Raw genomic sequence first — 12,819 nt, forward strand, 5'->3', positions numbered from 1 at the left:
ATATTTATTTATTTTGCCTTCCATATGACACTTAAACAACAAAAAAACCCATGTTAAGTACCTGTCAAATCCTGAAACCAACAGGTACTTGCCCTCACACACCCACACCACACGAGCTCCCCTGTGGCCCTCAGGACCTGGGCCTTCCTGAAAAAGAAAAAAACTAAATTTTAAAACTAAATATAATAAACATTAATGTATTAAAGTATCTGTTTCACCATTTTCACAATACACACCTAAAAACAAATCTCTTTTTTTTTTTTTGTATCCACACATATTCTCCAATAGGTTATTCATACCTGCACGGGTGCAGTGGACTTGCGGGGGTCATAGATGCGAACTTTGCCATCTTTGCACACTGTGGCCAGGAGCTTGCCATCAGGGCTCCACGCCATGCAAAAGACCTGAATATGACCCACAAGAGGAAACAAGAAAGATGAGGAAGAAGAAGAAGAACAGCCAAATAGCTGTGCAAACATTCCATATCTCGGATGTTTTACTTAATTAGTCTTGTCATCTAAGATTTGACCAAAGTGTGGATCTTGGTCACCCACCTGGTCCTGGTGTCCAGTGAGGAGTTTGACCTGCTCTCCAGTCTCCAGGTTCCACAGTCTGACAGTGAGATCGTAGGATGAAGAAACCAGGAGTCCGCTGGCCAAAGGGTGGAACCTGATGGAGTAAATCTTCTCAGTGTGGCCTGCAAGGGGGCAAAGCAGCTGTCAATCAACTTGACTTTGTTGTGACTATCATTACCTTCTTCCTTCTTATACAGGAAAAAATTCACATGGATGCACTGTAATCAATCAACCTCTGTTGTGTCAGTTGTTATAGTGTAGATATTTTAACTACCATAGGTCAGGCTTGTCAATAAAACACTATCAAAACTAAAATGAGGCAATTTCAATAATTTATTTCAATTAGTGGGCCCTGTCTTACCTTGCAAGATCAGTTCAGGCTCAGTCAGGGTCTCTTTCAGCCCTCCCTCTGGTACTTGCCACACCCGGATCTTTGCATCATCACCAGCTAGCACGGACAGAGAGATGCATGTCAAATCACACTCACAGGACAGTGAGCAGTCAATACAACATACACATGCAGAGGCTCACACCTATCCAGTACCAGTATTCACTTACCCACAGCAAGCCTGTGTGTGTCAAAGGGGTCCCAGGAGAAGTCGACCACATTTACAGAGTTCTGGATGGTGGGCAGGGCTGTGTCTGGCAGTCTTCCAGGCTGAGAGCGCTGAAGAGAGTAGAGAGGAATAAAATCAGTCACTCACACAAATGCGGTACACAGTGGTTAAATTATTCAGAAGTAATTGAAATACAAGAGAAAGAAGAGACGCACATGAAGACCAACCACAGTTTTTAAAAATCATTATGCCATAAACTGTTTTTAATTTAATTTCCAGACTCTGCCGTACCTCAAAGATAGCCATCTGGCCCCCGGAGATAGCGAGGGGCACTGCAACACGCTGGGGGTTGACACAGAAGCCGTCAGACTCGCCTGGTGTGGTCAGGTTGAGGCCACGCAGATTGGTGATGTGCGTGTCCCGGTGCATCACTGCACCCTGGATGTGACGGAACTTGGAGGTTGGACCTGGATCAGAGATAATTTTAAATTAACAGTCACTAAAGAAACATTGTTATTAATATGGAGATACAGACACTACAATGAAGGCTAAGATAAGAGATTTCAGGTGTGTCTGTATTTATACCCAGCAGGCTCTGGATGGTTTTGGCGCTCTGGCTGGGACTGGGGCTCGGGAGGAAGCCAGATGAGAGGCCGGAGGTGGAGGAAGGAGAGCGGGACGGGGCAGCGCTGCTGCTCGGAGTGCTCAGAGGACTGCTGGAGGTGGAGCAGCCACGTGCTGGATCCTGTAGAACAGTAAATAAAGTTTTTACAACCCCCAATTTGGACTTGAATTCACGGTGAGAATCTACTAATACCATTATTCGTGGTGTATAGTCAGTGTGTGTCTCTCACCTCCTTGCTCCCCCCACTGGCCTGCTCCTTTTTTGCAGGCGTCTGTTTTGCAGGTGGTGCCTTTGCTTTGGGCCGTTTGTCTGGGTGGAGGCTGATTTTCTCCACCTGAGGATAAACAACAGCTAATTGTTTTAGGCATCTGTACAGTGTGACGACCGGATAAACTTGTTGAGAGCTGAGATCCTCTTACCTGCTTGTTCCCTCCCTGCCACCACTCCTCGGCAGACATGGCCGGAGTCGTGCCCGCTGTATCTGGGTAAAGATCTTCATGAAACTCCTGGCCTGAATTCTGGAAGACAGTGCAGCACACACAAATACACATGCATGAAAACACCAATCAAACATGTGCATTAATTGCATACGTTACGACTCTGCTGTGCGTGCCGGCACGTCAGTAGTGCTGTACGTATGCACACCTTGCGAGGGACTTGATAGCTGATTGGCACAATGCAGCTGTCTGTCAGCTGAAGCAAACGCATCACTTCGCAGGACGTGATATCCAATGCCAGCTTGGGAACCATGGCAACTCCTCTTGTTGAGGTGTCCGTCAGGCAGTGGCTCACTACAGATATAAAATGCAGAGGGGAAAAAAGAAAGAGAGGGATTAGATGTTAGCTGTAATAATATGACCACACAGATAACAGATGACCAAGCTTTACCTTGTGAAAGGAAAGGCTCAGATGCAGACACTTCAAAGCAGTCAACCACAGTGTCTCCCTGTGCAAGAGAGAAACATCATTACATTTTATTAGCAGCACAGAGGTGAAATACTGTATGTATTGCAGTAATGACAGCTGACCTTCACTTCACACAACTGGCTGCTGACACTTTTCTTTATATTATTCAAGCCAAAGCTATGAAGTGACAGAATGCATAATACAGGGACATTCATCTGCATCTTACCATGCCAGCCAGTGTGAGCAGACCAGTGTCATCATCAAACAGAGGGATCAGCATCCTTCAAGCAAAGAGACAAGAGGGGGAAAAGAATGAGAATGAGACACTCAAATTGTGCTCAGCATAAAACAGCACACTCATGTCCCAGACCTATTTTTACAGAATCATTTAAATGTGTCACAGGGTCTAAGGTTTGACGTTTTACAAAGGTGCCACTAGATGGAGCATTATGCTCAATCTTTGGGAAAACGTGGTACTGCATTGTCAGGTCAGAGCAGACCAGCTGTGCTGCGATATTTTACACTGATCTTTATCTGCAGATTAGGGAAACGGTCGAGGGAGAAAAAAAACTTTGTTGAATATGTGAGTCAGAGTGAGTCACATTCACTGATCTCTCTGTTCCTTGGAGTTTTGAACTAAAGACAAAACTAAAACGATCCTCATCAAAGACAAAAATTGCACAAAGGAGAAATAACATGTTGTCAAATGGAGAAAACTTTATAAAAATTTTTGTCTAACGTCTTCAAATGTAGTTTAGCTCGACAAAAGAACCCAAAGAAATTCAGATTACGAGCGCACTGACAAAGAAAAACAGCAAGTCTTGTTGCAACTAAAGAATGTGTGGTATCATTGGCTTAAGATATAATAATAACAACAACAACAAAAATAGCTACTGAGGAACTGTTCCTGCTCTACCTCGTATTTCTACCCACGCAGACCTAAAGCAGGCCACAGTCACCTGCTTCCTCTCACTATTTAAGGTAAGAAGATTGAGGGATGAGGAAACTGAAGGAGCTTTTAGCTCAATGGGGAAAGTACAACTGGCCGTAGTAACAAACCAAACAGGAAATCGTGGCTTAGACAAGAGGCATACTTGCACAAACACAGGCAAGGCTGACAACTAACTCTGCCTCTTACTCTCCTTCATACTGTAATCAAACAGCCTCTCTCTCTTCATCAATGAGAGCAACAGTCAGCACGTTGTTTTCCAGACAGTAAAAGAGGACAGAGAGTGGTGGCTGTTCTAAACATTTAAAATCACAGGCCACAGATAGGCTCATTGAAGTTGAGAGGCAGTTCCAGTGATTGGCTTATAATCATGACCTTGTGTAATGGTACTATTCTAGAGGACTGCCACCCGGCTGCCTCCACATCAACTGAGAATGACAGACTAGTGATGTAATGCTCCAAGTACGACAATATAATGACAGACTTAGTTTGGGTATCTTAAGCAACTGTGCACAGTGACACGCAATGGTTTGTGCTGTGTACATGCGTAAGAGTGACAGAGGATGAGAGTGTGAGCATATGTCAGTAGAGTATCTGTATGAATTTGAAACAGAGAAAGAGATTTTTACATTCTGACACACAAACCTCCACACGAGTCCAGGATCACTCGGTCACTAAAAACTGTCTGTAGTGGCATTGGCTTGTGTGGCATTTGGTAAACTACCTTGCGAAGAGGAAATTGTCTAGAAAGATGAAATATTACTTTGTATATGTGGGTTTTTTTTAATTGTGTTCTTTTTTCTTTCCTTTTGGGAAAGATTATGTATTAAGATAAATTTCAGTGATCCTATAAAGGGAAACAAGTACATAGTGGATACAATACAGTCTTTGTTACTACTCAAAGTGCTTTAGACTCCATCACATTCACCCATTCACACACATTTATACATTGAGACTGAGGTTGCAATTGCCCATCAGAAAAGAAATAACATTCTTTCACATATACACCAATGGCAAACAGGAGGAATTCGGGGTTCAGTGTCTTGCCAAGGACACTTAAAGACACAGACTGAGGGAGCTGGGCCTGTCCCTAATCCTGTACCTCCTCTTCTCTTCAACATCCCTCTCTCCCTCGCTCTACTGCAGCCCCATGAAGTCAGCGAGGGTCAGCCACGCTTGGTTAGGGCGACTGTGTGTTCCCATGTCAGAGTCACTCCACAGGGAGTCCCTAAACACCTCCATTCCCACACCCCTTAGTCTTCCTCTTCCGCACTCACTCTTTCCTATTCAGCAACACTACCACCTTGCACACCCCCCGTGATCTCTTTGTCCAATACCAACTATTTCTCCAAATTGCCTTAACTTTCTCTGCGGCCTTATCTCTGGTTTTCTCACAGTAAACCAGTCAAACAGCCACATAATAGAGTGAAGCTTTATCCCTGATAATGGTCTCTGTTTACCATCGCTTTCATGCTCCACCTCACCACCAGCCCATTTTCCCACACAGGAAAACACACACACATGCATGCATGCATGTGTTTACGTACACAGACACACAAGCACACATGCATGCATGTGCTAAAAATACAGCTTAATGACGTATGTGCACAAGCATTAATAAGAGCGTGCAGTTACAGTCATGCAGGGTTAATTGTGGGAGCGAGCGGGCTTATTGTGCAGATCTTGATCACATGGGCTGATTATGAATGAAAAAAATTATTACAGGCCTCATTCATGCTCTTAGAGGAGAGGCAGTAAATAGAAGTGCGTGGTTGTGTACCGAATCCAGCTTGACACTGTAATCCAGACATAAACTGTTTTCAGTGTTAGGTGTGTGACAAAAACAGGTATAACCACACACACACACACACACACACACACACACACACTAATTAGTCTTCAAGTTATATGTTATATAACTGTATGTTATTTTCTGGGAAAAGGGAAAGACATCCTCGATATCAGCTGTATAATGTCAACAACAGCTGAGAAGACTCCTCTTTGAAAGATTTTACTTTACAAAAAGACTCTCTCAGGGCTATCTGCACCCACTAATGTCTCAACACCTTTCCAGCTCTTCCAACACTCTGCGATCGGCCTCCTGATGCTCCAAAAGATCACCCTAGCTTCAGTCTGTCATTGGCACTCTGATCCTATCAGAGTTTACACAAAACAAGGTGAGCAGAGCGAGAGAACCCGCCTCCTGCCTCGTCTGCCATCGCCTCACTCTGCTCTCTCATACAGACCCAAACGCACATCATAAAATGACTTTCTGCCCATGACAGCAGCCATCAGCACCAGCAGATATGATGGGTATATTACTCTACTCTAACGTGCATCTGTGTTTGTGTGTGTATGAAAGGGTCTGAGTCAGCCCAGGTATATTATGATTATGAGAATGTGTTGTCGTTTGATAATGTAGAAGATAGTGTAATTCGCAGGAATAACAGACTAATGGAGGGTCAGACAAATGGATATGCGGATGACAGACAAATGCAGGAATAATGTGTGTGTTTGTGTGTGTGTGTTTGAAGTGGAACTGCAGCTGGGGTTGTGGTGGAGTTCAACTGAGCAAAAATCCGGTCCAGTCGTCGGGAAACAGGTATTGTAATAAATTTATCGATGCACATAAACACACATTCAGGTGCAGGGATAAGTACTGCATTATTTAAAAAATAAAAAAAAAAGATGCTGTGCATGTACAATCATCACAAGACATGCGAAAGTATAAAACACATTCACACACACACTGTACGCTTATTTGAGGACATACAGGCACATCCAGATGCACTGATAGCATCAGACACGCACAGTTGTGTACTATATACAGTACCATACATAGGTGGAGCTAATGAAAGTAGCCTGCAGAGGTATAAGGTTATGGGAGTATAGCAGTCAAAGGGACCTTCCTCTGTTGTATGAGATCACGGCCTTTAGCTAGGCCAGTCTTGCTGCTAAAAACACACACTAGAGAGCACACAATAAGCTTGAGTCGGCAGTTCGGAGGAGTAGGCCAGAAAGTAGAGAAGTAAGCGAGAGGAGGCCTTTGATGAATATGAAACCAAAACAAAGCAGCTGGTTGTCTACTTATCTAACTTCGAGTTTATTTTTGGCTTACACAAGATCACTCCATCGCTCTTCTAAGATGGGAACGCGCAAGAAGACTAAAGCCTAGTTCACACTAGGATCTAGAAAAATGGCAGATTACAGTCTGAAAGAGTTGTCTGCAATTAACATCTTCATCCTGAAAGTTAAATACTGCCATTTCTGTCTTCTCTCTCTGATTAGACGATAAGTACAGACATATCCGTCTTTTTTAGCTGTTCCTGGGGTATCTCATTTTTTCCACCCTCATATAAGTATTTTTTCATCTGAACTGAGGATCTAATTATAAAGGATGTCGTATATTTTACACAAGGTAAAGTCCTCAAAGGCAAATTTGTGATTTCAGGCCATATAAATAAAACTGACTTGACAATCGTGGTTCAGATTTGACCGGATTCCAGTAGAAAAAACAAACAAACAAAATCACAAATCACAACCATTCTAACTTGTTTTAACTGCAAACTGAAGGTGAGAGATTTGAGTCATAAATCTCAGCAGTGGAGACTCGCCACAGTACTGGAAACCAGTCTTCATCGTCAAATAAGGGTCATAATCAGGCTTTATCTTGTGTGGTGAGACCTCAACTTAATTTACTGTTACTCTATTTTCATTTCATCCTTTTCCTCTCCGTCATCCACTCCTCCCCTCTTCTTTATCAGTCCTCTGGTTATGTCATCCTAGTCAGTGGGAGTGACCGAGTGGTGCAGCAGTATCAGTGAGGGTGAAAGGTCTGCTGAACTGTGAACTCGAAAAGTCCACTTTATCAGCCCTCCTGCCTCCGAAGACTGCAGGCCTGCAGCTTGTCCAGCTGCCGGGGCTGGCCTCTACTGTCCCACTCAGTGTTTTGGACTGAAACCAGAGCCGCCTAGGCCATATTATAATGTTTGGATTATCACACAGGGTCACAAGGACACTTGGGGTGGGTCACAGCAAGCGCAGTGGACGTGCTGTTGGGTACTCCGAGTCATTGATTTTAAAGTGTGAGAGTGCACATTGGTTATCCCAGTCATCCTGATAAATGTTAGATCAAAACTTTTCCAGCACTTATCTGGACATCAAAGTCAATGAAAGCTTGAGGCCAAGAGACACCCAGAAATGTGAATACATTTTGTTGCTATATTTATTACCAGTTTTTTAAAATTTATAACAAGACTCCGTGACACTGTCCTTAGGTGCTAAATGAACACGCTAACATGCTCACAATGATATTAACAAGCTTATGTTCAGCAGGTGTAATGTTGACAATAATCTCCATCTTAGTTTAGCATGTTAGCATGCTAACATTTGCTACTTTCTGTAGCACTAAAAAAAAAGTACAGATGAGGCTGATGGGAATGTCATTAGTTTTGTAGGTATTTGGTCATAAACCAGTGTTGGACATATTAAATTCTGAACTGATATTGGTGCCAGATTAAAAGTTAAGGTTGTTAAAGCTCATCCTGAGGGGGACATGAACGTCTGTATACAATCTCATTAGCATGCATCCAATAGTTCTGAAGACATTTCAAAAATGTCAAGAAAAATAAAAGGCTCACTAATGCCAATATGAGTCATCCTGTGGGGAACATGAATGTCTACACAAAATTTAATGACAATCCATCCAATAATAGTTGTTCACTCTGGACCAACGTGGTGGAGCGACGACATTGCTATCCATACAGTCACATTGTCACCGTGGCTAAAAATGGAACAACCAATATAAGATTATGAGGTAAACTGTTTAGGCCTGCTCTTTTCTCTCAATAAAGTGAAACTGCAATCAGCTATAAAACCATGAACTCATTTTCAGTAACATTTTAGGCATGACTTTATCGCCCCCTCACATTCACACAAGCGCCAGATTAATAATGTGGCAGATCTGTTGTAGTATAAAATTAATTAGTCTGTGGTATGTGGTATAATGAACAGTTGGCTGTAACTAAACAGCTGTATCTCCCATTTAAAAGTATCACCATATAAGCACATGCTATTTCATTGTTGACAACAGTTCATATGACCAGCAGATTATCTATTTATTCCTATGATAACCCTGCCTTCTTCCTGTCTTTATTGTTTGCTATAACAGAACCCACTCGCTCTCTTTCAGTGTTATTACTGTTGTGTAAGGGAGTTAGACACAGCTAATGGTTTTATGCACACTTATGCTGCAGGCCCATGGGTGTTCACATTACCCTGACAATGGAAGGAGTGGTGCGGAATAATCCATTGGTGATTAAATGGGATTCATATACGGAACAACGCTGGACCTGTAAAACCGTCTCCAGGATGGTAAATCTATGGTTGGTTTCAAGTGTTCCGCAAATATGTGAAATAAAGCAAGATAAATCCTTTCCACAGGAGACACATTTAACAAAATGGTTTGGCAATGAGTAGTCCTTTCAAACTTTGGTCATATTTGGTGGATTAGTATGCTTCAAAGTGCGCCAAAAGCAAGTAAATAAATAATATATCACAGCTGATGAACTTTGTCACCTTGGTAAACTCACAAGATCAAACCTCTGCACTTGTGCTGTCTGAATGGTTTTAAATGTTTCCATTAGCAGCATCAGAACTCCAAACCCTGCACCACAGAAGATAAACCACAGGGTCACAGTGAGGGCAAGTACGATATTCAAGGGTTCAACTCATAACGGTCGAATGCTGCATCACAGTTACAATAGCCTTAAGTTCAAAATAATTTCATTGTCCTCATTTAACACTGTCCCAGTTCATTTTTTTTTCACACGACAGCAAAGTTGCAGAACTGGTCTAATGGCACCTGATGTGAATATGGCGCTCTTTCTTGTTTATTTCTGGACATGAGGGAGAGAAATGAATGACATCTTGGTTTTTATTTGCCCTGGTTTGTACCTCTCATGTATTATCATCATAATTGAGTAACAGAGCAAAGAATCAGTTTATCTCAAAGATACATTTCCAAGGAACTTTGGAAAACCCAGAAGGTAGTCTAACAACTCCTTTGAGGATTATATTTCCAGAATCCTCAAAGACTCTTCTCCTTATCTGGATAATAAAATGTTCTGTCTACTGTATGATACATTTTTCAAACCTGTTTCTATGTTGACTTTGACAGTTTCCTAATAAATTGAGCTGGATGTGATATATATTCTTGTTCATTTTGTAAGACACAAAAATATAAATGTTTATTTTGTGTGAAACATAAGTTTAGACAACTGATAATAAAACATTAAAATGTGTACCTTTGGTTTACATTGTACAAATACTTCGGCAAGGCAGTATGTTATTTCCGGCTACCATCTTTGTTCCGATTAGGAAATTGAATTGCTACTTGGAAAACATGTTAAAATCTTTTTTTAATAAGAATATTTTCTTATCCAGATGGTTAGTCTTTGAGGATTACCTTCGAGACACACTTATATGGTCTTTAAGGGCTAAAACACAGCTCTGCTTCGGGTGGTACTGCATGCAGCTTCTAAGTCACGATAAGTTCAAGAATCCTCTGCAGGTGTTAAGTTAAGTCAAGCTGCACAGTCACCCTGCTGAGCAGTGAAATGCATTTAAGTGCAACATACTTTCTCCACTGTGGTTGAGTCTGTTTTGTTGCCAGTGTGTGTATTTATTAAACGTGCTGGGTCTGCCTGCCTAGCTACCTTCAGCAGCCAGTTCATTAGAAGGGAATTAGAGTTGACGCTCTGCGTTCCTGAGAGGGGAAGAAAAGCCAGGATTGTTGGTGGAGGGGCCAGCTGTGGCCTTGTCTGAGCCCTAGTGACGCGGCTCTTAGATAGGCTGCCAAGCGGCTGCTCTAACCTCTCTCCTCGCCTCACCGGGCTCCGTCCGCTGGCCCCTGACAACCGGCACACACACACAAGTACATGTAGTAGCACTCATGCTCAGGATTTAATTAAACTCACTGAGTCCCGTGTCAACAGGTCTGCAGTGACCCCTCTGACACCCCCCGCACACTCCCAATTCCACATACGACCACATACAAAGTTGCCAAACATGAAAATATTTTTACCGCTTCATCAGTACTTCCCCTCCTGTTCTCATGAAACAGAACACGTCATTACTGTTCCAAAACTTGTCATCAGGATAGTGCCATCTTCCCACTGACACAGGCTGCCACAATCAGCACTTAACATCTGTCAGTTAATCTCTCTCTGCAGGGGAAAACAATGAACCTGCAACAAGACCTACGGCGTCAGCCACATATCAGGTCTTTGCAAAATATGCGTGTGAAGAAAAACAACCTCACAATATAAGACACTTCTCAAGACACATCAAGACAACATACAGAGCTTTCTGAACACATGATGGACAGCACATCTGTTTTGCATAATATTGACATGAAAAATAAAAACCTCAATATGCATTTTTTTACAAAAGGAGACAGATTTGTTATTATTATTATTAGTTGTTGTTGATCTTTGTTGTATATTTTTATGTTGTCAGTTCATATATTTATATGTACACAATATTCTCTTCTGTTGAGTTACTTCGGCAGACCCAGTACAGACCCAGAATAATGCCCATGTATATATCTGTAATGTTGTTCTTCCATTCCATATTTATATATTTCTAAATTTATTTATGTTGACTGTATGTTTGTCTACGTGTAGCACCTTATCACCACAGCAAATTCCTCATATGTGTAAAACACTACTTGGCAATAAAGCTCCTTCTGATTCTTCTGATTCTGAGAGAGAGAGAAAACCAGGGCTTGGACTGCTCGAACAGATGACTACACAGACCGATTAAACACACATGGTTGTACTTTTCACAGATAAATGAGAGACATTAGAAGCTCATTTTCAAAATGACACACACTCATGTCTACTCACAAACATTCAAGAAGACCTAGAAATGCATGGTAAACTGGTCCAGACTGTCTAAGCTATAAAAGCACCCAGGTCACTGGTCATAAAGACCCTCTACATCCAGCACAGCTCTGTGCTGACTGGGAGGGCTGGGTGGGGTTGGGGTTGTTGTAGGATGTGGGTGGGTGAGAGTGAAGGGGAGCTAAGGGTGTGAAAGTACTACTGGGGAACATAAATCTTTACAAAAAAATCACATGATAAAGAATTTGAGGGCTCTGACAGAGGTAAACAGGAAGTGTACTTTCACTGGCATGTGTTTACGCTTGTGTTTGCCTCTGTAATGAGGTGGTGTCTATGGTGTGCTGGTGGCTGCTTGTTAACGGCTGCTGAGCCCAGGAAGAGATGCGTTCCGCGTTAACCCTGGGGTTCAGCATCAAGGGCCCGGGCTAGATGACCATTAAATGACCTGTCGGCAGGGGCCTGGGAACCGATCGGCAGGCACGACTGCCTCAGACAAGAGAAGTGAGAGGAAGCGTTGGCAGAGAGGACAGAAACAGGAGAGGTGACGGTCACTACTGCAACGACCCTCACTGCTGTTAAGTTCACCGGAGGAAAGTCTTGTCACAGTTGCATTTTAAACGCTAAATGCAGACAGAGGTACACATGTTTCGAAGGAAGTGAGAAAAGAGCGACCTGTTTTGAACTCTCAACAAGCAGTTTACGAATTATCCACCTATATTAGTACTTCACAGACATATTTTGATCAGCAAAATCTCAATGAGGCAAGACCTGAAAAGTCTGGTGGCACAGTACACAAATTGTCTCTTTGCATGACTTTCACCTTGAGTGCAAACTTTGCTTAGTTTGCAAGTTAAACTACAGGGGAGAATCGTGTCAACTTTTCCCATTTCATTAACAAATATTTGTCTCTTCAGTGTTTAATCTCTCTCTTTCACATGCAAGCCATTTCTAATGGCAAAGACGGGAATACATGTGTTCTTCACAAAATAACAATAAGCCACAGTGGGAAATGCAGATGATCTGAACACAAGATCAAACCAATTACAAATGAATAAAACCATAATAGTACTAATGCAAAAGACAAAATTATGAAATGACCTATAGATAAAGCGGCTATTGGAAATTTTAATTGCACATTATCTGTAACAGTATCTGACCTAAAATGCCTCCGTATAAATCCACTTAAATTCAGTGAATAAACCATAAAATAGATATTTCATGCTCTAAATCAGCCGTGAATATCACGCATTGCACTGTAATTATTCTGCATACCAAAAGCAGAACTTAAAAGTAATGATGAAGA

General features: G+C 42.1%; 1 protein-coding gene and 1 long non-coding RNA gene across 3 annotated transcripts in view; one reads left to right on the plus strand and one right to left on the minus strand.

Annotated features, from left to right (window-relative positions):
- The window catches only part of LOC123957023 (mitochondrial import inner membrane translocase subunit tim16-like), a 112,868-nt gene that overhangs the window by 8,248 nt on the left and 91,801 nt on the right, over positions 1 to 12,819 (minus strand). For both annotated transcript variants that reach the window (XM_046029650.1, XM_046029628.1), the window contains exons 10-21: positions 2,890 to 2,944; positions 2,646 to 2,703; positions 2,403 to 2,548; positions 2,177 to 2,275; positions 1,987 to 2,091; positions 1,718 to 1,877; positions 1,424 to 1,599; positions 1,134 to 1,242; positions 937 to 1,023; positions 555 to 697; positions 300 to 404; positions 62 to 147 (exon numbers count right to left, since the gene is read on the minus strand). In XM_046029650.1, the coding sequence (XP_045885606.1) occupies positions 62 to 147; positions 300 to 404; positions 555 to 697; positions 937 to 1,023; positions 1,134 to 1,242; positions 1,424 to 1,599; positions 1,718 to 1,877; positions 1,987 to 2,091; positions 2,177 to 2,275; positions 2,403 to 2,548; positions 2,646 to 2,703; positions 2,890 to 2,944 (1,329 nt within the window). The remainder of the gene's footprint in view (positions 1 to 61; positions 148 to 299; positions 405 to 554; positions 698 to 936; positions 1,024 to 1,133; positions 1,243 to 1,423; positions 1,600 to 1,717; positions 1,878 to 1,986; positions 2,092 to 2,176; positions 2,276 to 2,402; positions 2,549 to 2,645; positions 2,704 to 2,889; positions 2,945 to 12,819) is intronic.
- LOC123957093 lies at positions 3,571 to 6,210 on the plus strand. Its single transcript, XR_006821717.1, has 3 exons — positions 3,571 to 3,644; positions 5,687 to 5,789; positions 6,147 to 6,210. It is a non-coding gene; the product is annotated as an uncharacterized LOC123957093 (long non-coding RNA).

The sequence above is a fragment of the Micropterus dolomieu genome, linkage group LG02, assembly GCF_021292245.1.
Source record: "Micropterus dolomieu isolate WLL.071019.BEF.003 ecotype Adirondacks linkage group LG02, ASM2129224v1, whole genome shotgun sequence".
NCBI lineage: Eukaryota > Metazoa > Chordata > Actinopteri > Centrarchiformes > Centrarchidae > Micropterus > Micropterus dolomieu.